We start from the raw sequence: 27,386 nt of genomic DNA, 5'->3' as shown, positions 1-27,386 counted from the left end.
TGTGGGGGTTGGGGGTGGGGGAATATATTGTCCTTTAAGCTTTCTGACCTAAGTTTCTCTCCCCTTCCCTCTTACAGCTGATTCCCCAGATCTCCTCCTTGGCATGGCACACAACTGTGATACCCCTGATGGTGATGTTGTCCATAACAGCAGTGAAAGATGCCATTGATGACCTGGTGAAGTGGCTTTTTGGGCCTCTAGGCTCTCACTGTACCTAGTGAGGGGCCTAGAAAGTCTTCCCCAGAACTACCCAGTGCTAGGCAGAAGCACTGAATGGACAGAGATGTGTCCTTTCCTTGTTTCTTTACCTATGCCAGAGGAACATGTAATTTTCTTAGGCCTAAGATTGGCGGGCTGTGCACAACCAGAAAGGGGCAATGCAAGGCCTTTCTCTGTCTTCTTACTGCCTCCACTTTTATCCCCTTTCCAGGCTTTTTTTCAGTCTCTTTCTTAATAACCCACCCCTTCCTTCACTTGCCCCCTTAGCTTTCTCTGTGTTGGTTCTCATCTTTCTTTCTCTATTCCCTCTTCTCCTATTTTTATATCCATCTTCCCTTTGTTTTCTGTTTTATCTCTCTTTTTCCTGTTCTCATTTTCCTTCTCCCCTTTCCACGTTTCATTTTTCTTCTCCATCTTTTCTTATTTTCCTTCCCAATATTCAATTCTACTATGTAGGTACAGCTGGGAACCCTCTGGTTTGAGAAAACCTCATAATGTAAGCAGAGGCTGACTCCTTCCTTAGTCTTGGAGGGAGAAACTGGCTCCCAGGGAGTGCTGCATGGCTTTCTCTTTGTCCCTTACAGGCAAGGCCCTGGATCCTCACCCTCATCCTTCTATACAGGGTAAGGGTGAGGACCCAGGGCCAGGCCTACTAGTGGGATTTGAGAAGCCAGTCTGTTGACCTACTTGTAACTTCCCTAAGAAGTCCTGATTTTGTCAGAATAGATTTTTAGACTAATGTTTGAGAGCAGGGTATTTCTCCAGCTCTTTGACTCTGTAGCTTTTAGAACTCAGAATTAGTGCATGATTTAAATTTGAGTCACAACTCAGATGTGCAAAGATGAAACTTTATTCCTCTATAACTAAACTCAGTATAGCTTATACTGACCACCCCACTATTCCAATCCTTTGTAAAAAGCCAGAGACTTAACTTGCTAATTCAGGATAACCCAGTGACTTCTGGTTTAGAGCTCAGTCTCTTAGGATAAATATTCTGCCAAATTCGAGATTCCCTCTGCCTCCTTCCCAGTCTTGCCCTTTTCCCAGGGAGTAGTCTCAACAGGAAGGGTAGGACTCATGTAAGCCCTAACATCAGGACATACCCTGTATTTAACTCCCTCTATTTCTCTTTAGAAATTTTCATATGTCAACCATGGTTGGGGGGGGGGCGGGATGGGGAGGAGTGGAGGTGGGGACACTTGAGGATACTTAGCTTTCCCTACACCTATCTACCAAAGAGTGTGAGACTCTAGTCCTGCCCATTGTTTTGCATTCTCTCCTTTGTGGCTTTTAGTTTAAGTTGTTGGTTCTCATCCCTCAGGCTTTGGCCTTTGATATTTAGAGCCAAGATTTTCTCTCTTTCTTCTCCCTTGCTTCCTTTTCTGACCTCCCTTTTCAGCTTAGATACAATTAGCCTCTTGGCCTGGTTTTAATGGTAGAAGGGCTTTGGGAGATAAAGGAAAATTAGAAAGAGAGTGAACTATCTTGGATACTATTTCAAAATATTAACCTTCTACATGCAGTTTGCTCTATGTCTATTTCCTAAACATTTTCTTTTATAATTTTAGAAAAGGCACCAAAATGACAATCAGGTCAACAACCGTTCTGTTCTGGTGCTGATGAATGGCAGGTAAGCCCTTCTAGGAAAGCCAGTTTAGGTAGGCCTGCTCTGGGAGAGGGTTGGCCTTGCTAACGCTTGATGTCCTGGGTGCTTTGGAAGGTAGCTCAGGACAGTGAAAAGAACCTCGGGTTGAACATAAGAAGAATTTGTTTATATAGCATACCCTGAATGTACCATCTGACCTCAGACCTTTCTGGGCCTCATATTTCTTATCTATAAAGTTGAGGTCACATTTCCTACCTTAGAGGATGCTTATGAAAATAAAAATGAAATAACATGTGTTAAAACAATTAATATATTATGACATGATAGCAATATGCAAGTTTTTCTAATTATTAGTAGTAGTGTATTGGTCAGTGTGGAGACGTCTGTGTTTAGAACGTCAGTGGATTCTGACATGGCTGCTGTAGCCTTTGACCAGGCCATCTTTTTGTTAACAGTCTAAAGTATTGGCATTGACCCCATTGCTGTGGTGTTTCGTCATAGCTCTCTGAAGTGTTAGGTCAATCTACGGCCATGCCACCCTGAACAAGCCCGATCCCATCTGATCTCAGAAGCTAAGCAGGGTCAGGCCTTCTTAGTACTTGGATGGGAGACCACCTAGGAATACCAGGTGCTGTAGGCATTAAAAAATAATAATGAAAAATAAAGAAAATAAAGTAGTCAGTGTTTATATTTGGTGGGGTCCTGCAAAATCTGAGCAATTTACATTTGGCAGGAATAGGGGGGAGCAGGCATAATTCCTATATAAGGCAAAATATGAAGACTATCATAAGAGTTACAACAATTTATTATAGGAATTAATAAAAATGAGCAATCATAGCTGGCTAAAGAAATTAAGGAAAACTTTCTGGAGGAAATGGTTTGTGCTAGGCCCTAAGGGATAGAGAAGAATGCAACAAATAGAGATTGTACAAAAGGAAAAGTAACCAGTTTGTACAGAAGCATGATTGCAGAGAAGTACAGACCTGAAGGAATTCATGATTGAGGTCTGGTCTTTATTTATGGTGACCTTACAGAATACCCAGTAGCTATAGTTTAAATCATATAATTCTATTATGTCAAGTTCTTAGGTATCTAATCCTTGTATCTGTTGTGGTTACTGATTCTTACTCATGGTGGATTATTCCTTCAAGTATTTTGATCTGTTGAAGCCTCTCACAAAATACTACCAAAAATTCAGTTGTAATTAATTAAAAAGAAAATTAAAAAAGAAAGGAAGGAAAGAGAAAAAAAGAGAAAAGATGAAACTGAGTGTTTTTTAGAAATTTGCGAGGCTAAGGAGTTACTGAACAAATGAATTTAGTCAAATGAACTCCCCCAAGTAACTTGACCACTGAGTTTTATGAGATTATTGGAGAGGAATTTTTCATAGAGTGGGTTTGTGGTTGGAGTTCACAAGCAGGGCCCTGATTAAACAGTGAGTGTCTGATTAATGAAACACTTGAGGTGAGGCTGGTTGTTGAAACAGTCTGTATTCCAGAAAGTGGCTCTTTTTTTCTAGAACACATGGGTCTGAGAAGAGCTGCTGTTGAAAAGGTTTGTCTGTTTTACAAGTTGTGATTTCTGTGGTTTTTATTTTTCAGTTTTGGTTACAAGCACATCTTGAGTGGAACTTTTTGGGAATTCTAAATGACTGGAGTTCAGGTTGTATTCCTCTTGAGGGGTTTTGTGTTTGCTTCTGCCAAGTAACTCAAGGGTATCACCTACTCCCATACCTCATGAGATTACAGATTCTCAGGGGAGAGTCCTCCACTTCCGGAACCTTCCAGGGTAGAATAGGCAAACTTTCTTGCCAGTGAGTTAAATTTTTTTTTTTTTTTTAAACACCTTTTCCCTAACGGATGTTGCTATTTCGGAGTCCTGGCTCTATGTTCTTAGTTCTAAATTACTGCCTCTCAAGATCCTAAGGCTTAATTTCTTGTCCCTCTGATGGGATAAATTAAAACTTAAGTTACTAATTATTAAGATTGGCAATTCCCTCCCCCACTCAGGGCAAGTATAGCTTCAGAACATGCTTACTTTTCTGGATTTCACTCTTGTCTTTTTTTCTGGTTCCTTACTTTGTAGTAAACATAGCCTTGATTTTGAAAGAATGTTGACTTCATTTCAGCTAGTATTTCTAAGTATTTGTAGTAGGAAAAGTACTAGTGTGTTACAGAACTGCAGGAGGTACCATTCACATGAAACAGAAAATATACTATGAATGGTCTCCTCTGGAGTCAAAGCGATGCCTTGTCTAGCTCTCTGACCAGATTTTCTAAACCAAAAGTTAGAATGCAATGCTTGGAAATTAAAAATGTACTATGGCACAACAGAATTGAATACTTTAAATCAGGAGGGACTGTCTCTCCTTTTACTAAATTGGGGCGTGGTTGTTACAGTGTCCAAGAACAAATTAGTAATAGTTTGACTGCTCCTTACATTACAAAATCTAAACCTTGGTTTTAAAAACATATATAAAAATACATAATACAAATGTAATATAAACATACATAATACAAAATTTTAAAAATTTTGTTTTAAACAAATAATATACCAAAAATTTTTTTGTCTGAAAAACATACGTTTCAAAATATGTTTTTTAAATCTCTGGGAGAAGCCAGACTGTCATATCATGTTCTACTGGTGAAACTCATGGCAGACAGAATGCCACAGAACTAGAAAAAGTGAACATTGAATCAAGACAAAATTAAACACTCAGATGTTTTTCTCTAAAGCTTATAGCAACTGTCCTTTAGTACTATCACTTAGATTTGAACATTAAGAACAGAATAAGTAAATGTATTGAGATTTATCTGCATAGAGATGACACTAGAAACCAAGGGAAAGAGGTTCAAGAATATATAAATAATGATTTTGCAATAAGGACTTATGTTTACATATAATATCCAGAGAAAATTTAATTTGTAATATGATTTAAAGAAATTCAATCCTGGAATTGGAAAGAAGTTATCTATAAGTAAGAATGAAATTATACAAAAAGACTGTTTGTTTGTTTGTATAAAAGAAATTTTATCCTTCCCAAAGAAGCTATCTTAGTAAAGGTGTTCTGGAAGCACTCATGCCTTTATGTGTCTGGCAAACTAGTGATGTATGTCATGTCTATAGGTAACAGGGCTTTATTCACTGGTGAAATGGGCAGTGATCTCTAGATGTACCCTCTCTTTCCCAGCAGTTTAGGTGTTTGACATAATATAATTGTTCCTAAGGGCTAGCTTATATTTCCAAAATGCTTGTGGCAATGCATATTATCTTCTTTAGTTCTTTATCAAGAAGGATTTATGGACTCTGTAGTTGGAGAAATTGAGCTACAAAAAAGAGGAGAGAAGAGAGCAGTATTATTGTAGAATTACTACCAGGCTGCCTTTTATGGGAAGTGGGGACTTGAGGGTCAAAAGTAATCCAGTTTTAACATAAATAAAATTGGTACAGCCATATGATAGACTCCATTCCAGCTATCAAAAAGAATGAGCTACATCTTCTACAAAAGCTCTCTAAGATGTATTAGTACATGAAAAATGCAAAATGCATAAAATTATGTATTAAGTGTGTAGCTTTTAAAAGTATATGTTGTATATGAACATACATATTGTATCTATTTGGGAAGCAAAACTAAAATCCGGGGAGAGGGGAGGCTTTACTTTTTCCTTTTACACACTTTATTCTTTGAACTATTTTTTTTACCACATGCATATATTACTTTTACTTAAAGAATAATTATGTATGTGTATGTCTACATATAATTTTATAGAGTTTTAGAAAACACTTATAGCCTGAAGTCAAGAGCTATGGGGCCCCATTCTTGATTGGAGCAAAGATGCATCATAAACTAGTTTGGGCCTCCTCTTAGCCTTGACTTCATCTCAGCCTTTTTTTTTTTTTTTTTCTCCTTGATTGTCAAAACAGAACTTTGGGGAGAATTCTCAGAGCAGGCATTCAAGAGTTATTTTCTTACAGGATGGAGGAAAACAAATGGATGAATATCCAAGTGGGAGATATAATAAAATTAGAAAATAACCAACATGTCACAGTGAGTACTTCTTTGGGCTATGGCTTTTTCTCTTTTGGCTTGAGCCAAGTACAAGGAAACCCTTTTAGCACTTCTGGCACCACTACTGTGAGTGACTTTCATCTGCCTCATTTTATATCCAGATATCTACAGCTCCTGTGATAAGGACCTTGTTCTTGTCCACCTCTCACTATCGCTACAGGTTATGTGGGGCTAGTTTTGGGAGAGGGGCTGCCTGGTAGCAGTGAGAGATCCTAGACAAAGAGAATAAACCAAATGTCTGTAAAATTCTTACAATAAACATCTGTTCCTGTGGTACCTGCTTTTGTCACGCTGTAATGTTAAAAGTTTGCCTTCCTGATTTCCTCACCTTCTCTGGCTTTTCTGACCACCACAGGCTGATGTGCTATTACTCTCCAGCAGTGAACCCTACAGTATGACCTATATAGAAACAGCAGAACTGGATGGGTGAGTGTTCCCTCCTCATAGTCCACTAAGGTGACCGAGCCAGCTTAGAGTGATCTCTCACTCAGGGAGGGGATGATTCAGAGAATGAATTTTATTCTCACATGGAAGAAACAAGAGACTAAAAATATCCGGATAAGAGAAGATAGAAGGCCAGACTCTATAGACCTCAAGTCTAAGGCTGAACTCTCAACAGCAATAGTTGAGCATCCACTGGATGCAGAACCTAGGCAAATAATTTCCATATTCTCCATCTTTAATCTAGAGACACTCTGCCTATATTCAATAATACTGAGTGGCAGGAAAGAGGTTTACAACTGGAAAATTTCACAATAGAGTTTCAAAGTTTCCAGGGGGAAAATGAGTTTGGAGGTAACTATTTACTGATAAAACACCATGTACTATGAAGGATTTAAGGTAGCAATTCATTAGCATACAAAAACTAAGGTCTTAGGAGGATAGAGGCCATCTTGAGGGAGCTTGTCTTAAAGAGTTTTATATGGATCTACATTTTTACAAACTTCCTTTTGGTGCCCACAAGCTTTGTGAAATGTGGCTTCCATTTTTGCTTCTTTCTCTGTGCATTCCTGTATCAGCAAATGGTTAATTAGGATCCCTTCATGAATATAAGTATTTATCAGGTAAAGAGTATGTTTACTTGAAGGCATATGTAGGTTCTTATTAGGACCTACTCCTTATTCTTAAAGGGAGCAGGTGCCTCCTCCACATTATTTTGTGATGTCTCTTTAGCTTCCCTAGAGCATCTGCCCAGCAGGAACTTATGGGTTGGTTAAAGTAATGGTGGTGTGTTACAAGGAGGAGGGGAATGAGTGTGCTAACACTGGCTTCCTTGTAGAGCTATCCCACCTCAATACTGTCCTTGAGAGAAGATAGTGGGAATGACTCTTACGGCTCAAACCTAAAGCCCAAGTTCTGTTGGCAACATTTATTTTCTAAAACTCCATGAAGATATAGGAGAAACTGGACCTGTGCTGCTATTGCGTATGTGTCCTGTATGCTGGTGACTATGTGTCCTTTCCTCTAGTGAAACCAACCTGAAAGTGAAGCAGGCCATCCAAGTTACCAGTGAAATGGAAGATGACCTGAAGTTGCTGTCTGCCTTTGATGGTGAGTTAGGATATAGGTTTTTCCACCCAAATTTTTAAAAGTAGAAGACTGGTTAAGTAAAGTATGGTATTTTTGTACAGTGAATTCAGTATAACTTTTTAAAAAATATATTCAAGTTGATATTTATTGAGATGTAAAAAATATTTACAACATATTAATAAGTGGAAAAATATTACAATAGATTATGTATAGCATATAGAACATAAACTTGTTTTTTTAAACCTATGTTTATGAGTACATGTATAGAAAAAACTTGGAAGGATGTACTTCAGAAGGTTAGTAGCACTTATCTCTAGGCAATGGGTGAATTTTACTTCTCCATTTAGTATTTTATGCACATTTATAAAGATCATATTTTACTTTCAAAATAAGAAAAAGTCAAATTATTTTCATTTTGAAAGTCAAATTATTTTCATTTCATTAGGTTTGCTTTAAGTAGGGCAGTTTTATAATTTCTTCAGATTCAGATTCATATGGTCTGGCAGTACTGATAGTGATAAGTTATCATGTGGGTTTTTCTCATCCAGATGACCCATGACTCTCTCTGGATAACCCATGTCACAAACAATTACTCTTCTTTGATGCCTAGAAACCTTTGTCTGCCTTTCTAAAGGGAGTTGGTGAGAAATGAGCAGCTCCTGAGAGAGGATAAGAAAAAGATGTGTATTTTGAAAGAGGGATGTTAAGCCTCCTTCTAGTCTGTTAGAAAAGGCCTGAGATTACAGAACCAGGACTTTAACTCCTTCATTTTTCTTCAGGAAAAGTGAGGTGTGAATCTCCTAATAACAAGTTGGGCAAATTCTCAGGAATACTGACTTATAGGGGAAACAACTACATCCTGGACCATGACAGGCTGCTGCTTCGAGGCTGCATCATCAGGAATACAGATTGGTGCTATGGCTTAGTGATTTATACTGGTACGTCTCCCTGGAGCCACAGACAGGCCCCCAGCCTACTGGATTGAATTCATGGCCAACCTGTGGGTACTCAGTTTTCAAGATGTATGGTACTCAAATATGTATTCAGAACACTATGGCTTTGAAACAGATAGAAAGGGAGGTAGTTGGGTAGGTGGATGGGTGGATAGATGGTTAGGTCAATGAATAATAGATGGATGATTTAAGAAAAAAACTTTTTCCTTAGGAAAAAAATGACATTTTTTTCCCCCAAGCATTGAGCTACCAGCATATCAGCTCTGTCTTTGTTAGTGGAAGACTCTGTGTTCCAAGATCACAGGGCATTTATGAGTCTTTTCAACCATATCTGAACACAAAAGAAGGCATACATATAGAAGTACACATAGAATTAGCATGTGAAAAGGGAACTTGAGAAAGAGGAGAGTATACATGTGGATTACTTCCATAAGGAGAGAATAAACAGTACTCATTATGGAGAAGAGTATAAAGTGTACTGTAAAAGGTTCACGCCAGAGAAAAGGCACATCGGGATTATTAGCAGTGGCCCCTCTTGAATTGTCATTTAGAACCATAATCCCTTATACCTAGTGAGAGATTTTCTTGGGTTATGATTTGATTCAGGAAAATGGAGGAACCTCCTGTGCTACCTTGTGCCCTCAGTGACATTGGGCATTGTTGACAACCTTAGTAAGAAGATGGGTCTCTGAAGGCAGCATTAATGAAAATTTACCACAGTGAATACTACTCAGCTCAGGGTCCCCCTTCTGGAGAATTCATTCCTAGACATGGAGATCCTAGTTGCCTCACTTCTGTGGAAAATAATGGGGCCCAAGCCCTAGAGAGAAGCTTAAGAATTCAGAGAGGCCTTGGTAGAACTTTCTTCATTAACTCTTTCTTCATTAACTTATAATGGCACCTTTCAGGCTGCCTAGTCCCAAATTCAAAAGATTTGAAATAGACTTATTTTCTTCACTGTACTTAAGCAGCTCACTCACACATTTTGCCACACATAAAGAGCTCATTTTTCAGCAACAATATTTTTTCCTTAATGCAACAGCAGTGAGGTTACCAACCAGCACAAATTTAGTTAAGGTTTCCCTCTGACTCTTGGTTTCATGGTAGTGAAAAATCTCTGAGGTTTTGAGAAGCTCAGAACAGAGGAGAATTGATTCCACCTATGAGCCTCTCAAGGAATACAGTGCAGAATTGAGTTGCTGTTCCTGCCACTTGATTCCCGAGTTCTACCGTGATCCCCACAGAAGATACTGTCCCTTGTAGCATTCAGTCTCTCAGCCAAATGTCTCATTAGTTCAAGCCCTTCAAGGAATGCTTAAAAAGAAAGAATGGCATAGCTTATTGCTGAATTCTCAGTGTTCACATACCAAGAAAATTCCAACTCCCCCATATGTAAACATTGATGAAATTCCTTTATTAGAGTATGTGTAAAAATAATAATCAGATGGTAAAAGGCCAGAGAAATTGCTACGCCTTCTAAACCTCTTATGTTTTCACTGTGGCTGTATCTCTGGTCAGTAATTTCCAACTCTAGTAATTTCCAACTTTAATTTCCAGTGGCCGTCAAAAGCTCTTTACTGCTACTTACTATCTGCCCTGTCATGAAGAAATATGGAGTCTCTGTCTCAGCCCCAGAGAAGTCTCAGCTCCCCAACTTTCACTTCAGAAAAAATCGCTGCCGTTGCCTTTTCCTTCCTCCCTTTCCTGATTAGAAACTTTAAGTAGAACCTGGTCCAACAGTGGGTTTCCTCAATAAAAGGTGGAGGGAGATCTTTTTATCAGAAAAGCTCTTTTCTAAGCTAAATACCCAAATGGTGATGAGAGAGAAACTTACGACTCTTATTCTAACTTAATTCACCTGTGAAGGACTACACTATCTAAGGTGCTGCAAAGAGAGGTGCTGCACTTTGGAAAAGTAGTTGGGATCATTCTTACAAGCAAATTTTTTATTCTTTGAGTTATTGGCACCAACTGTGCGCCTTTCTCTTGGGCTTTATCCACTGGAAAGAGGTTTAATTAAGTGATCATAAAGGTACATATCAACCCAATTTCAAGCCTCTGTTTATATTCAGTGATTCTAAGAGCTGATGTCTCCCTGTTTCACTTAGGGCCAGACACTAAATTAATGCAGAACTGTGGAAAGTCCTCCTTTAAACGGACACACATCGACCATCTCATGAATGTCCTTGTGCTCTGGGTAAGTTAAAGGCTTTTTTCTGTGTCTTTACAAATAGACATACTACCCTTCTTCTCGTGGAAGTAATTGGTTTCCAATTTGGAATTTAGTTGTTTGAAAGTCTCAACCGGTTTTAGGACTCCAAATACTAATGTCTGAAGCAAAAAAGAACAGAGCCAATTGATAAGGGATTCTCGAGTTTATACCTCTATTGTGGAAGACGGTCACAGTTTTTTAAGATGGATCAAGGACCCTGTTTTAGAAATTAAGACATATTTTTATTTTCTCATAACCAGTTTTACTCATGATCTCTTTAATAAAACCTTACCTAGACTAATAGAACACATTACTTAAACTGATGATTTTCAAACTCTCTTTCTTTAGTGGAATCTAAGGGCTGCTGCAGGGGAAGTTTTGTTCTGGCCTCCTCATTCTAAAGTTCCTAGTTTCAAAAGAGCAGCTTCACATTTATCTGTTTCATGAGATTTCAGTTAGAAAATAGAGGATTTTACTGCTAGGAAATGCAACTTGAAAAGCACTACAATAGAAAATAATCACCCTTGATAGTAGAAGTTTGAATTGAAGACAAATTAATCAATTACTTCCTTTTCTTGAAGCTATCATATACAGATTGCCTTTATTTTTGTTATACATGGATTAATTTCTTCACTTATACAACTTCTTTGCATAACCAAGTGGTTCCCATGCTATCTATACTTAATTACATGACTTTTTATTTTTATTTTTACTCTACTTCTTACACTCTGAAAATTCAAAAATGTTTTTTTCTGTACATTCTCACAAATATCTGAATTATAAACTTCTTGTTTTCTATTATTTATAATGGGAAATATCACATTTCTTTTTAAAATCCTTGGGATTTAGTAAATGGGGTTTTTTAAAATTAGGACAGTTTATTCAACTTTGAGACCAAAAACTGGTGTTCACTATTTTTCCCTTCTACCAGTGTTTATATAGCTTTCAGCAGTTAAAACAAAATGATATTTCCTGGTTTCTTAATGAGGGAGATAATCACAGTTGAGAATTTAGGAAGGCAACATAAGCAAATATGCCTTTGACAATATTAGGAACCTATATCATTAAATAGTAAGCTAGGTCATTTAGCCTAGGCTTGTCTTCAAAACAGGATATGTCCCATATGCCTCAGAAGGTTCAACTACTTGTTTACCTGTCTGAAGGGCAGTGATAATATTGACATCTGTAGAGGGATTTTAACTTTTTAGAAATTTCCACATCGCTCACTAACTGCAACCTAACTACATCCATGAACAATAAGTAAGTATTTTCCCTATTTGACAAACATGCAAATTGAGATACAGTACAGATAAATGTAATAAATAATGGCAAAAATAATGGCAAAGACAGGTCTATGACTCATCAAGTCAAGTCATATTTATTCAGAAACTATTATGTACCCAATATGTACCAGATGCTTTACATACATAATTTTATTAAAGTCATATCTGTCTATCTAGGTGTAACTTTTCAGGGTCAATGCTGTTTCTGCTGTCTCCCTGGAGAGACAAAATTAAAACACATGACAAATCCCGTTTAACATGGCAGATTGACCATATGTGAAGAAAATATAAAATTTAAAAAAAGATTCTAAAAGCTTCCAGGGAGAAATAAAAGGTCATTTATAAGGATCAGGAATCAGAATAGCATTGGATTTCTCAACTTCAACAGCAAAAGGTAAATACAGTGCCTTCAAAGGTCTACCAGAGGAGCATGGCATAGGGAATGCAGTTAGTATTGATGTAATGGCTAGGTAGAGAGCCAGAGGAGAGAAAGAGCAATTAGGGGGATTGTATACAGTCTATCATTCTAAATCTAGAAACTATCAATAAAATGCAAGTGTAAAGAAATTTCCATATGTGCAAAACTTACTCATCATGTATCTTCTCTTAGGAAACTTCTAGTGTATACTCAAGCAAAACAAGAGAGTAACCCAAAAAAAGACAACATGGAAGCCAGGGAATATGGGAAGAGTAAAAGGAAGTCCTAGGATGATAGCTGAATAGCGGATCTAGAGAATACCAGTGCAGATTAGAGCAGGAGTGTAGAGGGATCTGCAGTGGGAGTCTCCAGAGAGAGAGAATGTAGTTTTCTGTTGAGCCTCTCACAAGGAAGAGGCTGCAGAGAGGTGGTATAAATTCAGGGGCAGCTAAGCTGGTAGGGTAGTTGCTATGAATTCCTACATTTGTGAGGTCATTCATACACTCTTTCCTTCAGAAAGTACAAAATATCGCTTGAGGTATGATGTTTACTTTTGGTCATCCAGTTTAATTAAGGAGGACATCAAGACTTCCTGTTCAAGCCTAATGAAATGACTATAAAGTAAAAACAGGAAATAAATACCTAACAGCCATGACACCTCTATCAACAGACCTGAGATGCTGATGAGTTTTTAAAAGACAGAAAGTAGATAGATTTTACTAATGGATAAACCAGAGTAGTGAAAGCTTCAGTGGAAATCCATTCTTTTTGATAGAGTTCCAAAAATATCTCCAAGCTACAGTCAGCAGGTATGAAGTGCAGAAGTGGGATGTGAGGGTAATAATCAGGATAATTAATTTTAAAACTGTCCATAAAACAACATGGGCAACAGTTTGCCCTCTGTACCATCCTACTTATAGCACACACATAGCAATAAGAAATGTATTTACCTTCTAATCCCAAACAAGCTAAGTGCTTTCTAAAGAAATTTAGTAACCTATCTACAGAGGGCTAGGGCTTCTAAATGGGTGTCATCACTTCAGAGTAAAACCTACTTTATTTTAATATTGAGAAGCTCCAGTAGCCCATTGGGGAAACATAATTAACCAAAGGAAACAGAACCAACTAACCAACCAAAGGAGCAAACTGCTCTCGTACTCATATTGTTTTATAATGCTTTTTTTTCAGTTATAGTTGGCATACAATGTTATATAAGTTTCAGGTGTATGACATAGTGATTAGACTTTTATATAACTTACGAAGTGATCACTCCTATAAATCTAGTACCCATCTGACACCATACATAGTTATTACAGTATTACTGACTATATGCCTTTGCTATACTTTACATCCCCATGGCTGTTTTGTAATTACCAATTTGTACTTTTTAATCTCTTTCTGTTTTTGACCCATCACTCCAAACCCCCTCCCATTTGGTAACCATCAAAATACTCTCTGTACCTATGAGTTTGTTCTTGTTTTATTTGTTCATTTATTCTTTAGATTCAACATGTAAATGAAGTCATATGGTATTTCTCTTTCTTTCTGACTTATCCCACGCAGCATAATACCCTCGAAGTCCATCCATGTTGTTGCAGATAGCAAGATTTTATTCTTTTTTTATGGCTAATATTCTATTGTATATATGTGCCACCTCTTCTTTATCCATTCATTCATTAATAGGCACCCAGGTTGTCTCCATATCTTGACTGTTGTAAATAATGCTGCAATGAACATATGGATTCACACGGCCCTTCAAAGTGGTGTTTTGGATCTTTCCAGATAAATACCCAGAAGTGAGATTATTGGGTCCTTCTTTGTCTCTTGTTATAGCCTTTATTTACAAGACCGTTTAGGGTGGTATTAGTATTGCTACCCCAGCTTTTTTGTTTGTTTTCATTTTCATGAAATATTCTTTTCCATCCCTTTACTTTCAGCCTACTTGTGTCTTTTGATCCAAAGTGAGTATATTATAGCCATCATATTTAAAGGTTTTGTTTTCTCGTCTGTTCAGCTACTGATTTCTTGATTTCTCTTCTTCGTAAAGAAGTCTCTTTAACATTTATTTCATCGAGTTTGGTAGTGAACTGCTTTAGCTTCTCCTCTATCCTTCAGTTCTAAATGATAGCTTTGCTGGGTAGCATAATCTTGGTTGTAGGTCCTTGCTCTTCATCACTTTGACTATTTCTGCCAATCCCTTCTGGCCTACAACGTTTCTGTTGAGAAATCAGCTGACAGTCTTATGGGGACTCCCTTGTAGATAGACAATTGCTTTTCTCCTGCTGCTTATAAGATTCTTTCTTTGTCTTTAACCTTTGGCATTTTAATTATTGTGGGCCTCTTTAGATTGGTCTTGTTTGGAACTCTCTGTGCTTCCTCGGCTTGTATGTCTATTTCCTTTACCAGGTTAGGGAAGTTTTCCATCCTTATTCCTTCTAATAGGTTTTCAATCCCTTGCTCTTTCTCTTCTCCTTCTGGTACCCCTGTGATGTAAATGTTGATACACTTTATGTTGCCCCAGAGGCCCCTTAAACTTCCTCATTTTTTAAATATTCTTTTTTCTTGTTGCTGTTCTGATTAGGTGTTTTCTGCTATCTTATCTTCTAAGTCGCTGATTCAGTCCTCTGCTTCATCTAATCAAATTTGACTCCCTGTAATGTATTCTTCATTTCAGTTATTGTATTCTTCATTTCTGACTGGTCCTTTATGTTTTAATCTTGATTTTTATGTTTTCTATGTCTTTGTTAAAGTCCTGAGTTCATATACTCTTCTCCTGAGTTCATTGAGCCTCTTTATAATCAGTATTTTGAACTCTCATCTGGTAGATTGATTGTTTGTCTCCATTTTGTTTAGTTCTTTTTCTGGAGCTTTGTTCTATTCTTTAATTTAGAACATGTTTCTTTTTCTCCTTATTATGGTTGCCTCCCTGTGTTTGTTTCTATGTATTAGGTAGGGCTATTATGTCTCCTGATCTTAGTAGAGTGGTCTTATATAGTAGGTGTCCAGTGGCATAATCTTCCTGGTCATAATTTTAAGTGAACTAGAAGGAAATCAGGGGCACAAGAGAAAAGGATAAGGATGAATAAAAAGAATAACTGACCCCAGAATATAAGATTATAATTACAGAAAGATAAAAGAAAAGAACTTTCAAAAAATTCTTCTTATTACTTTTAGAAGAAGCAATTGCATAAATAAAAATAGTTAGCTGGAAATAAAGGGGGAAAAGAACAATGACAAAAAAAGAATTTTGGAAAGTAAAAATTGCTGAAATTAAAAAGCCATTAAAAGGGCTGAAATAAAGAGTCTAAGAACTCTCCTAGATCATAAAACAAGAAGACAAAGAGACAGAATATATAAGATAAATACTTTTCTTTTTAATGGAGGACCAAACCAGGAGCCTTCAATTCATCTACCCAGAGTATCAGAAAGAGAAAATGGAGAGACAACATTGTCAAAGAAATAGTAGAAGAATATTTCCTAGAATTGAAGAAGGATATGAGTTTCAGTTTTAAAACATTTAAGTATCATGAAACTTAAGAGCTCAAAGGGAATAGAGAAGTTTCTCAAAGTTTTCATAGGGATAAGAATAAGATATCAACAAAAATGACAATTAGGTTGGCATCAGATTTCTCACCAACCCCACTGGATCCTAGAAAATAGTAGAGTTCTATCTTCAAAGTTCTTAGTGAAATTCTTTATTTATTCTAATTATTTATTTTAATGCTGTATAATAAATAAATAATTTGCATTTATAAATAAATTATGATAATTTATTCTAATCGTTTGATCTAGATATCTATACCCAGCCAAACTACAAATCAAGTGAGAAAGCAAACATGTTTCCATCTTAGGACTTTTACTCTTGCTGGCAATGTCTGCCCCGAGTCTTTTCATGGCTTGCTTCTTTTTCATTGTTCAATGCCTCCTTTTAAGAGAAGCCTTCTCTGCCACCCTATCTAAAGTAGCCACCCCTATCAAGACCTTCTTTATTCTATTAACCTGTTTTATTTTCCTCACAGCACTTAGCACTAATGAAATTGTATTTTTCCATTTCTTAACTTATCTGTTGCCTACCTATCTCCATAAGAGTATAAACTCTCTGAGAGTAAAGACATTGTCTTTTTTTACCTCTATATTCTCAGTCCCTAGAACTATGCCTGACACATAATAGGAGCTTCATTATTATCTGTTGAACTATTTTAAAAAGTGACTATCTGAGCTACCAAATTAATGAGTTTCTAAGGTAGAAATTATGTCATATTCATCTCCGTATTCTTGGGAGTGCTTTATACAAGTAGCACTCAGGAAATATCTTTTTAATGATTATTAAATGAATAAATTGAATTAACTAGGCTCTTATCAGCTCAGCAGTTTTATTTATGTGACATTTTTGCCAGGACATTGTCAGCATAGTTAGACTCTCATTTCTTGAAGCTGATGTAGATATCTTTCCTGATTTAAGCACTTTTCCCCTTTTTTGGAAATGTTTCTTAGGGGAAAATCTGGCAGACAGAGGAAGCATGTTTAGCAAAGTGGCTTTCTGATAAGCCTACAGCTGAGCTGGAGTTTGATCCCCTCTCTCTCCCCAGTGACCAGAACTCACAGTGACAATCCTTTTCTGAACCCTAGTCTATTAAGTTGGAGTGCATTTGAGGAGCAAGAACCAGAGTGCTTGAAAGTGGAATGATGCCAGAAATCTAAGATATACTTCTGGGGTAAGGCACAATGAAAAGCACAGATGTGAAAGGCCAAAGGATCAAAGAGTACTTTCTTTTTGCAGGCTGCCAATGAAGCCTGTGAGCCCCACTGTGACAGTGACGACCTTAGTTCTCCATCAGTTTTGTCAAGAGTGACAAAATTGAGTATCACTTACACCCTTTACTGGAACCACTTTTTGCTAAATGAGAAGCTTTCTGCTCTTCTTGGATCTGACTGATTCTGGAAATAAACAGATAACCTCTTGGGTTTGTAGCAACAACCGATACCTTGTTTCTTTCTTCCTGTAGAAAGGAAGCAAAGTGAACCTTTAAGACTAAGTACCAGTAAGCTCCATCACAGTAATGAGAAACACAGAACATCTGCAAGGGCTTAGAAAGTCTCTGATGGCAGGAAAGGCTCCTGGAATGACAGAAGAGCAGACTGTGTCTTGCCCCTGCAAGTCTCATGCTGTTGAGGAAGCCCTGTCCTCTGGATCTAGGTCTGATAGAGGTGATTTTCCTTTCTGGTGTCTCAGTTAGAACAGAAAGATCTGGTTCTGGGGGGACCCATAGTCTAACAGTGGAGGCAGAGTACATTACTGAAAACGATGAGTAATTCTCAGTTTTCCAGGCAATAGAGATGGAGCAGGAGTATTGAAAATCACCCTGTAATTTTCTCCCACAGCTTTGGAGGGTTTCAAATTATTTATTTTATTAATGTATGCTAAATAAATAAGAAATGAATTTATATTTATAAATTAGTAAGAATAATTTTAATAATTTTACCTTCCTCATTCTTTCCCACTACAGCTGATACGGTAGGGCCTAGAGAAGTGGCAGGTAGAGGAATGTGGTCTCAAATTTAATATTGGCCATATAGACTAGCCAAAAAGGAAGGCAAGGGCAGTAGAACCCATCCCTGAGGTTTGATCTGTAACATGATAATGTCATACATGTCTTTTACATGAGTAATTGAAGAGAGGGATGAAGAAGTGGAGTAAGAGCGAAAAAAAGACAAAAAGACCTTCAACTCAAAGAGAAAACTGCTCAGTATGAATCTGCCTTATGCTAGGAATAAAAGCAGATTTTATTCTCTTTTATCTCAATCCTCCTTTGTTTTGTTCTTCCCGGTAGCTCACCCAACTCTTAAATCTCAAATATTTAATGATTTCAAAGATGTATGTATTTTTTAAGTGATAAAGGTATTGTGGTTATGTGTTTAAGTAAGATCCTTTAAAATATATATTAAGCTGTTTACCAATAAAATTATATAATGTGAGAAATTTGCTTAAAATAAGCAGGAAGGTGGGGAAGAGAAGGTTTGAATGAAATAAGACTAGCCATAAATTGACAATTGTTGAAGCTGGGTGATGGGAACATAAGGGTTCGCTGTACTACTTATATACCTGAATATGTGTTTGAAGTTTTTCATAATCAAAAGTTTTAAAAAATCTCATTAGAGTGGTCCCAGTTAGACCTGCTCTTCTTTCCTTTCTCCTGTTGTCTTCAAATACTTTCCCATCAGTGACTCAATGACAAGACCTCCAGTCATTTAGCAGTGTGGATGGATTGTTTTCAGGTAGTCACACTTTGTGTCAAAGGGCATAGGTTTAAAGACCATTGAGTAGACTTAGAGATGATTCACAATAATGTCAAACCTGTCTTCTCTAGAGTCATGAGGGCTGGTAGAATGTAAAATTGTACAACCACTTTGGAAAACATTAGGTAATGTCTTTAAAAGTTAAAAATAAATGTATTGTAGGACCCAGAAATTCCACTCCTAGATATTTACAAAGGAAATGAAACCATTATTTCCATGTAAAGTCTTGTATGCAAATGTACAGCGCAGCTTTGTTTATAATAATCAAAAGCTGGAAACAACCAAAATGTCTAATAAAAAGTAAATTAGTAAACAAATTATGCAATATCCATACAATAGAATACTACTCAGCAATGAAAAGAAATGAACAATGGGTAGATGTAAAACATGGATGAATCTCAAAATAAATATGCTGAGTGAAAAAAGCCAAAAAAAAAAAAAAGAATATATACTATATGATTCCATTTATGTAAAATTCTTTTAAAAAATTTTTATCCATCTTTAGTAAGGTATAATTGACATACAACATTACATAAGTTTAAGGTGTACCGCATAATGATTTGATATATATATATTGTAAAATGATTACCATAAGTTATTTAACACATCAATCACCTCACAAAGTCACAATTTTTTTGTACTAAGAACTTTTAAGATCTATTCTCTTAGCAACTTTCAGATATACAGTGCTTGTTAACTGTGGTCACTGTGCTGTATATTACATCCTTAAAACTTATAATTGGAAGTTTGCCCCTTTGACCACCTTCACCCATTTCCCCTCACCTACTCTTTGCTCTATCCACTAATCTGCTCTGTTTTTTTATGAGTTTGGATTTATTTATTTATTTATTTTTAATTTTAATTAGTTTCAAGTATACAGTACATTGGTTAGACATCTATATAGTTAGTAAAATGATCCCGCCAATTTCTCCCTCCCTCTCTTGACCCTCCACCTAGCCAATGTATTAATGCTAACTGCATTCCTTATGCCGTACTTCCCATCTCCACAACCATCAGCACTAATTTGTACTTTTTTAACCCTTCACCCTATTCTCCCAGCCCCTCAAACCTCCTTCCCCTCTGTCCGTCACCAAATTGTCCACTGTATTTGTGAGTCTGTTTTTGATTAGTTTGTCCTTTTTATTCTTTAAATTCCTCATATAAGTGAAATTATATAGTGTTTATCTTTCTCTGTCTGACTTAAATACTTTCTGGGTTCATCACAGCAATATCTTTTTCCATTTCCTTCCTTTTCATATGTAGATATGTAGAGATCTTGTTTTCTTATCCTTTTAGCCACTCCATCCCTTGGTTGGAGCACTTAATTTTTTTCCATTTAAGGTACTTATTGATAGGAATGTAGTTGTTAGCAATCTTTATTCCTGTTTTTGATACATATTTTTTTTTCTTAGAGAAGTCCCTCCAACATTTCCTGTAATTCTGGCTTGGTGATGATAAGTTCCTTTAATTTATTTTTATCTGGGAAGCTCTTTATCTGTCTTTCAATGATAGCTTTGCTAGATAAATAATTCTTGATTGTATATCCTGGGTCTTCATTCTTTTGAATATTTTTTGCCAAGCCGTTCTGTCCTGCCTGCATAGTCTGTCTCTCTTGAGAAATCAGCTGCTATTCATATGGGTGTTCCCTTATATGTAATTATTTGTTTTTCTCTTGCTGCTTTTAAATTTTTTTCTTTGTATTTAACTTTTGGCATTTTAATTATGATATGTCTTGGTGTGGGCCTTTTTGGATCCTTAATTTTTGGAATCCTCTGAGCTTCCAGGGGTTTTATGTTCATTTTCTTCACCAGGTTAGGGAAGTTTTCCAGCATTATTTCTTCAAACAGCTGTTCAACATCTTGATATTCTTCACTTACACCAATTGGACAAATATTTTGAGCCTTAATAGTGTCCCATAGCCTCCTTAAATCATCTTTATAGTCTTGGCCTCTTTTTTCTTGCCATTCTGTTTGAGTGTCCTGATTAGCTTTCCTGTTCTCTAGATAGGGCATGTCATCCTCTTCTTTATTCACTTTGTTTATTCCATTTAATATACTTCTTATCTCAGATAATGTGTTCTCCATTTCAGACTGGATCCCTCTTATAATCTCCATCTCCATTTTTATCTCTTTGTTAGAGTTCTCCACATTTCCCAAAAATTCATTGAGCATCTTTATAACCAGTGTTTGAACTTTGCATCCGTTAGATTACTTGACTCCATTATATCTGGATCCCTGTTCTGTTCTCTCATATGGTTTCTGCTTTTTTGCCTTCCCATTTTGGCTGCCTTTCCATGTCTGTTTTCTGTACTAAGCAAAGCTCCTAAGTCTCCTGGTCTTATTAGTGTAAATTTGCGGTCCCTTCAAGAGGCTTCTGCCGCTGCTGCAGCTTCCATCTCACTCAGCCACTCGAGACCAGGCAGCCCCACGTCCTCGCCCCGTCCTACCTTGCAAAGTGCTTTCTTGGATTTCTCCCGAGTTGTATGACTTGTTCATCTAGATCTCAGGCAATTTTTCTTTGCTGCTGCCCCTTTTTTTCTGTCACAACTTTGATTTGGTCGCCAGAGGGATGAACAGAGCCTCTATCGTCTACACCATTTTTTTTTCACCTTTAGTTCTTTCTTGAGGAATTCCTCCCATTGCCAGAAGAGCTGGCCATCTCTGGCTGGAAACCTCAAAGGAAATCCAATGAGTTTGTATTTTTTAGATTCTATATATAAGTGAAATCATACAGTATTTGTCTTTCTCTGTCTGGCTTATTTCACTTACCATAATGCCCTCAAATTCATCCATAATGTCACAAATGGCAGAATTTCCTTTTTTTTAAATGACTATAATATTCTATTGTATATGTATGTATAATACCGCATTTTCTTTACCCATTCACGTGTTGATAGACACTTAGGTTGTTTCCATGTCTTGTCTATTGTAAATAATGCTGCAGTGAACATGGGGGTGTAAATATCTCTTGAAGATAGTGATTTAGTTTACCTTGGATATGTACTGAAAGTGGAATTGCTGTTTTTATGCCAGTACCATACTATTTTGATTACTAAGCTTTGTAATATGGTTTGAAATCAGAAAGTTGTAATGCATCCGGCTCTGTTTTTCTTTGTCAATACTGCTTTGGCCGTTTCAGGTCTTTCATGGTTCCATACAGATTTTTGAGATCATTTTTTAAATTAGGTAAAAAAATGCCATTGGACTCCGATAGGGATTACATTGAATCTATAGATAGCTTTGGGTAGTATGGACATTTTAACAGCGTTAACTCTTCCAATCCATGAACATGGGATATCTTTCCATTTGTTTGTGTCTTCTTCAATTTCTTTCATTAATGTCTAAATCCCACCTGATCATGGTGTACAATCCTTTTAATATGCTGTTGAATTTGGTTTGTTACTATTTTTATTGAGAAGTTTTGCATCTGTATTCATCAGGGATATTAGCTGGTAGTATTCTTGTAGTGTGCTTGTCTGGATTTGGTACCAGAGTAATGCTGTCTTTGTAAAAGGAGTTCCAGAATGTTATCCCCTTTCCTGCTGTGTTCTTTTCTAAATAGAGCTCAAATTTGCCTTGCTTCCATGTTCCTCCATGCCTTTCTTTCTCAACTTAATAGTAAGAAAGTTGCCATTATATGGAACATTAATCTTGGATAAGAAGGTATCCCCTTTAATTTCAACTTTGCCCACAGGCAAAATTCAGTTGGAAAGAATTACTGGACCTTGTAAGCTTAAGCTCTTAATCTTATCTCTTCCTCTTTGGTGTCTAAAAGTAATAGATTTTTCCAGTCCTTTGAAGACTCAGATGTATCTCTATTCCTTTATTATTTCTGCTTATAAATTGGCCAATTATTTCCCTAGTTCAACTATTTTTTTTTTAATACTATGTCAAAGGCAGTCAATACACACTGACATTCTGATTCCTTCCAACCACTTCCATTAGAGCTGTATCAGCTCAGGAGGCACATGGCCTATCTTCAAGTTTTACCAAATTCCTTACTGTTAATGTGATTGCCATATTTTCAGCCTTTTGTATCAGTTTCTTACCACCCACCCCCAACTGTTAAGCCAATGCCACAAATTTGAGACTTTTGTTAAAGCAGCACCTCACTTCAATAATGGAGTGATTAAGAGGTTGGGTTCTGGAACTGGTTCAAAACCTATCTCTCCTAGTTAGTAGCAAAGTGACTTTAGGCAAAATACTTTTCTACTCTTAATATCAAGTTCCTTATCTATTATTAAAAGAAGAGTATTATAAATGTTAAATTAAATAATATATGTAAAGTATTTAGCACAGTTCCTAGCACTTAATTAATATTTAATATATTTTAGTTACTATCATCTCCCTTCAAAATCCCAAGGGTGGCTCCCGCTGGGCTTTCTTTTCTGTCCAGTGTACAACTGCCTGTATCTTGTAAACTGCAGGCCTTCCTGCCCTCCAAGAGGAGAGAGAAGCTTTATTGAGAGAGAAGGCTCAATAGGGAAGGAAAAAAAACAACATAGAACTAAAGTAGCATATGCCTTAGAAGAAATATTAATTAAAAAATTTTTTTTCTAGATTTTCCTCTTTTTAGGTGGCATGTGTTTTATCCTAGCAATTGGGCATGGCATTTGGGAGAACAAGAAAGGCTACTACTTCCAGAATTTTCTGCCATGGAAAGAATATGTCTCATCATCATTTGTCTCTGCCTTCTTCATATTCTGGTCCTACTTCATTATTCTCAACACCATGGTGCCTATTTCCCTCTATGTCAGGTAGGCTTCTTTGATCACTTTGGGTTACATGTGGAGAAGCTGGCTCCATACTTCCTGCTTAATTCCCAAGCTAGAGAATAAACTTTTAGAAAGTGTACACTGTGTACTCTTTAACCCACTACTTTTTACAATGTCTGGTGTACAAAACACTGAGAAATACCTAAAGATTGTATATGTGTTTTCCATATCCAGAATACTGTGATAGATATTATGTGGTTTATACCAAAAAAAAGAAAAAAGAAAAAAATTATCCCTGCACTCAAATAGCCTATAAGTGACTAAATAAAACATATGCGCACATGAAATAATTGGAAAAAAATACACATAAATTTCATGAAACTAAAGCACAAGCTAGGCAGCTCCTAGTTTATCAATGAGATAGAGTCTAAATATTCATTTATAATTCAGTTAATCAAAACTCAGAATGTGTTTTCCCATAGAAACAGTGTGGCAAATGGTAGATAGGTGTAATTGTGACTTAAGTTCTGGTTTCTAAAAGTTGGAAGAGAAGAGAAGGAAAATGTTTCCTTCTTCCTTTTCATGAGCACCTTGGACAAAAATTTGAAATAAGTAAAATAAGTCTTTACTATGGTCTGATCTCCTTTTTCTATTTTCAACATTCTCTCTTACATACATGAACTGCAAACACATTTTCTCATCTTTCTCTCCAGGTTTTCTAAACACTGCGCTGTAACATTCCAACCCGAAAAGTACCCTACATAAGTAAATTGTCTTATTAATTCAACAGGTATTTGTTGGACACTTACTATGTGCCAAGCACTCTATTATGTGCTAGAAAAAGAAACAAATAATAAGACAACCCTTTCTCTAGATAAGCTTACAAGATAGCCATGGAAACAGATACTTAAATAAATATGGTACAATATGAGAAATTATGTAATGGAAATATATACATGGATGGTATGGGAGCCTGGAAAAGGAATGGATTAGTTCTGCCTGGAGATGCTTACGGGTTTACAGATAAAGATAATAATCAAACTAATAATTGAGAAAAGAGTAGAATTCACCAAACAGAAAATAGGAAAAGAATATTGCAAGCAGGAAGATGAGCATGTACAAAGCTTTGGAGGTTTTTAAAAGCTTGACCTGGTCATAGAAGAGTGAATAACCTCGACTAAGGTGTTAGGTGATAGTTTAAGATCAGATCCAGGAGAGCCGTAAATGCCAGGCCAAGGAGTTTGAATTTTATTCTAAAAGTAGCAAAGATCTTTCTAAGGAAAGAAATAATGTGATTAAATGTTTGGGTTTAAAGAGATTGCTATGATGGCTGGTATAGTGAAGAAAGGGAGGTCACAATACATGAGATTACAGTAGAGTCAATAATGTGGGCCTGAGCAACTCCTCCCTCACCTCAAACGAAAAATCTGTATTGTTCAGTGTAACTGTCTCAGACAGGAGTTAATGATGAAGCAATCTAACACATATTAAGTATGAATGATAATAGGAGGAAGCCCCTTTAAAATCTTCAGTATTTTAAAATGAAGCTGCTTGTTAACCACGAAGAATCTATAAGGCATGTTATTTGGAAGAGGAGAAATGTGACAAAGGCAATAGGAAAAAGTCAGATAAAATGAAGAGGAGGCTATTAAGAGGAGAAACTACCCCACAGGCAGGCTAGCTCTGCCTGGAAATTTATCAGAGGTTCAGCTTCTATAAGCTGTTTCTGATTTTCACTGATCCTTCCCTTCTTCTGAAACAAAGACGCTCTGAGTGTTTCAAGTTTCTCTCTCTTCCCCATTAATGGATTTACATGACAGCAGCAATAATCGTCTAATTAAGCCTAGGCAGCCTTTTATAAGTTAGCTCTTGATACTATCGGGCCTTGCAATAATACTGCAGAAATTCAAAATTTGTGACTTTTCTTGGATATGTTTTGGAAGAAGAAAGAGTGAAAGGGGGATATGCCTCAGCAAAGTTAATCGAGTGTGTCTGGATCCAAATGGTAATGCCTTGAATGATAATGGTCAAAGTCAGAATTATAGTGGGTTGGCTGGTGGGTAGAGTCCTATGATCCAAGATCAATTGTAGGTTCCCAAGGAAGATACTCTGATTTTCAGATGCTGGCCCTTGCCTATCACAAGAATGGCTAGGAAACCAGAATGATGTATTTGCTTGTCCTACTCTGATCCAGAACTCTTTTTTTCTTTCTTTCTCCTTAGTGTTGAGATAATAAGATTGGGCAACAGTTGCTATATCAACTGGGATCAGAAGATGTTTTATGCACCAAAAAACACACCGGCACAGGCTCGCACCACCACCCTTAATGAGGAGCTCGGCCAGGTCAAATATGTGTTCTCCGACAAAACAGGGACTCTGACTCAGAACATCATGATTTTCAACAAGTGTTCTATTAATGGGAAGTTATATGGTATGCATGTCTTCCTGCTTTCCCTGAGTTCTGGGGAACCACTTTGCAGATTGTTTTCAAGAATAATCAAGCTCTCAATCTATATGCCTCTGAAATAGACATTTGCCTTTTATTTTCACAACCTTCCGTATTCACTTAGTAAAAATCACTTAGCCCATTTAGTTCTAACCAAAAAGTGTTTATTTAGCCCCTTGTAGATGTAATCCATCATGTTGGACATTGGCAATATCAAAATGTACATACTTAATTTCTGTCCTTAAGAAATTCCCAGTGTCTTGGGGATGTCAGTTCACTCTCACATTATATCAGATGGGACAACCAGCATATTACTGAAGCTACTAATCTCCTGATTCTCTTTCATACCAATAGTCTTGAGAGAAGCCATCAAAGGGTACTCAGTGTCTCCTATGCCCAATTCTTTATTAGCTCATGCCTTAATCTTAAGCTTGTTTTTAGGATCATGTTAAGTCCTCATGTGTGTGCACTAACTAGCAGAGGAAGGAGATCATATCTAAAAGGCTAGAACACATGGAATATTCTGGTGTGATAAAAAAAGTTTTGAAACTAGAGAGAGGTGGTAGTTACGCAACATTATGAATGCACTAAATGCCCTGAATTGCACATTTTAAAATGGTCAATCATATTTTATGTGAATTTCACCTCAATTAAAAAATAATTTAAATGTTTACATTAAAAAAGGGCACTCTGATATTTCCTATTACCCCTGCCAAACAAGATTTCATATGTATAAACTCTGAAAGCTTATTTTTGGATGAATCGATTTGGGTGAGGATCTTAATTCTCTGGTTTATTATAAGATGTTACCATACACTACTAGGTAAGGTTGAAAAGGGTCATGGGTATTCCTGTGCCTGGCATCAGACTGTCTTCTACCCTCATTCTGTCTATACTATACATCAGCCTAGAATCCTAAACATTCCAGCCTATTTTCACGTCTCTTTTAGGTAACTTTCCTGATTGGAGGGCTAACTCCAGCTCACCTCACTTGCACTTAAAGGAGAAGAGTTGGAACCCAAGCAGATGCCTTCTTACCATTGCTTTGGGGAAAGGAGCTTACAGGAGCACTGAGGGCTAGGTGGCCTGAAGGGATTCAAGGCAGCTTGACTGCAAGTCTAGAATAATAGAATCAGAAGAAATAAGCTTGTAAAAATGCTCCTGTAAATTACCATATAACCCAGTAAATCCAGACCTATGTATATACAAAAAAAAAAAAAAAAAAAGTGAAGACAGGGATTCAAACAGATAGATATATGCTAGTGTTTATTGCATCACTATTCACAATAGCCCAACGACAGAAACAGCTTATGTGTCCATCAACAGATGAATGGATAAACAAATTGTGATATATCCATATAATGGAATATTACTCAGTCATAAAAAGTAATCAAGTTCCAACACATGCTACAACATGGATGGTCTTAAAAACATTATGCTAAGTGAAATAAGCCAGACACAAAAGGAATATTGTATTCTATTTATATGCACTATCTAGAAGGACATATTCGGAGGAAGAGAAAGTACCTGAGAGGTTACCAGGAGCTGGGAATAGGGAGGTATAAGGAGTTTTTCTTTAGGATGCGGAAAAAGTTTTGGAAATATGTAATGGTGATTATTGCACAACATTATAAATGCA

The 27,386-nt window shown here is 36.7% G+C and overlaps 1 protein-coding gene and 1 pseudogene across 1 annotated transcript in view; both read left to right on the top strand.

The window, feature by feature from the left end:
• LOC107502839 (phospholipid-transporting ATPase FetA) overlaps positions 1-27,386 on the top strand; it is a 93,714-nt gene that overhangs the window by 42,009 nt on the left and 24,319 nt on the right. The window contains exons 7-15 of the mRNA XM_016130450.2: positions 78-176; positions 1,788-1,849; positions 5,801-5,873; positions 6,250-6,320; positions 7,363-7,445; positions 8,204-8,362; positions 10,486-10,574; positions 23,147-23,343; positions 25,524-25,732. Of these exons, the coding sequence (XP_015985936.2) occupies positions 78-176; positions 1,788-1,849; positions 5,801-5,873; positions 6,250-6,320; positions 7,363-7,445; positions 8,204-8,362; positions 10,486-10,574; positions 23,147-23,343; positions 25,524-25,732 (1,042 nt within the window). The remainder of the gene's footprint in view (positions 1-77; positions 177-1,787; positions 1,850-5,800; positions 5,874-6,249; positions 6,321-7,362; positions 7,446-8,203; positions 8,363-10,485; positions 10,575-23,146; positions 23,344-25,523; positions 25,733-27,386) is intronic.
• LOC118601301 lies at positions 2,347-2,465 on the top strand (annotated as a pseudogene).

Source organism: Rousettus aegyptiacus, unplaced genomic scaffold, assembly GCF_014176215.1.
Source record: "Rousettus aegyptiacus isolate mRouAeg1 unplaced genomic scaffold, mRouAeg1.p scaffold_m13_p_3, whole genome shotgun sequence".
Classification (NCBI taxonomy): Eukaryota; Metazoa; Chordata; class Mammalia; order Chiroptera; family Pteropodidae; genus Rousettus; species Rousettus aegyptiacus.
This window is presented reverse-complemented; position numbering and strand designations above follow the sequence as displayed.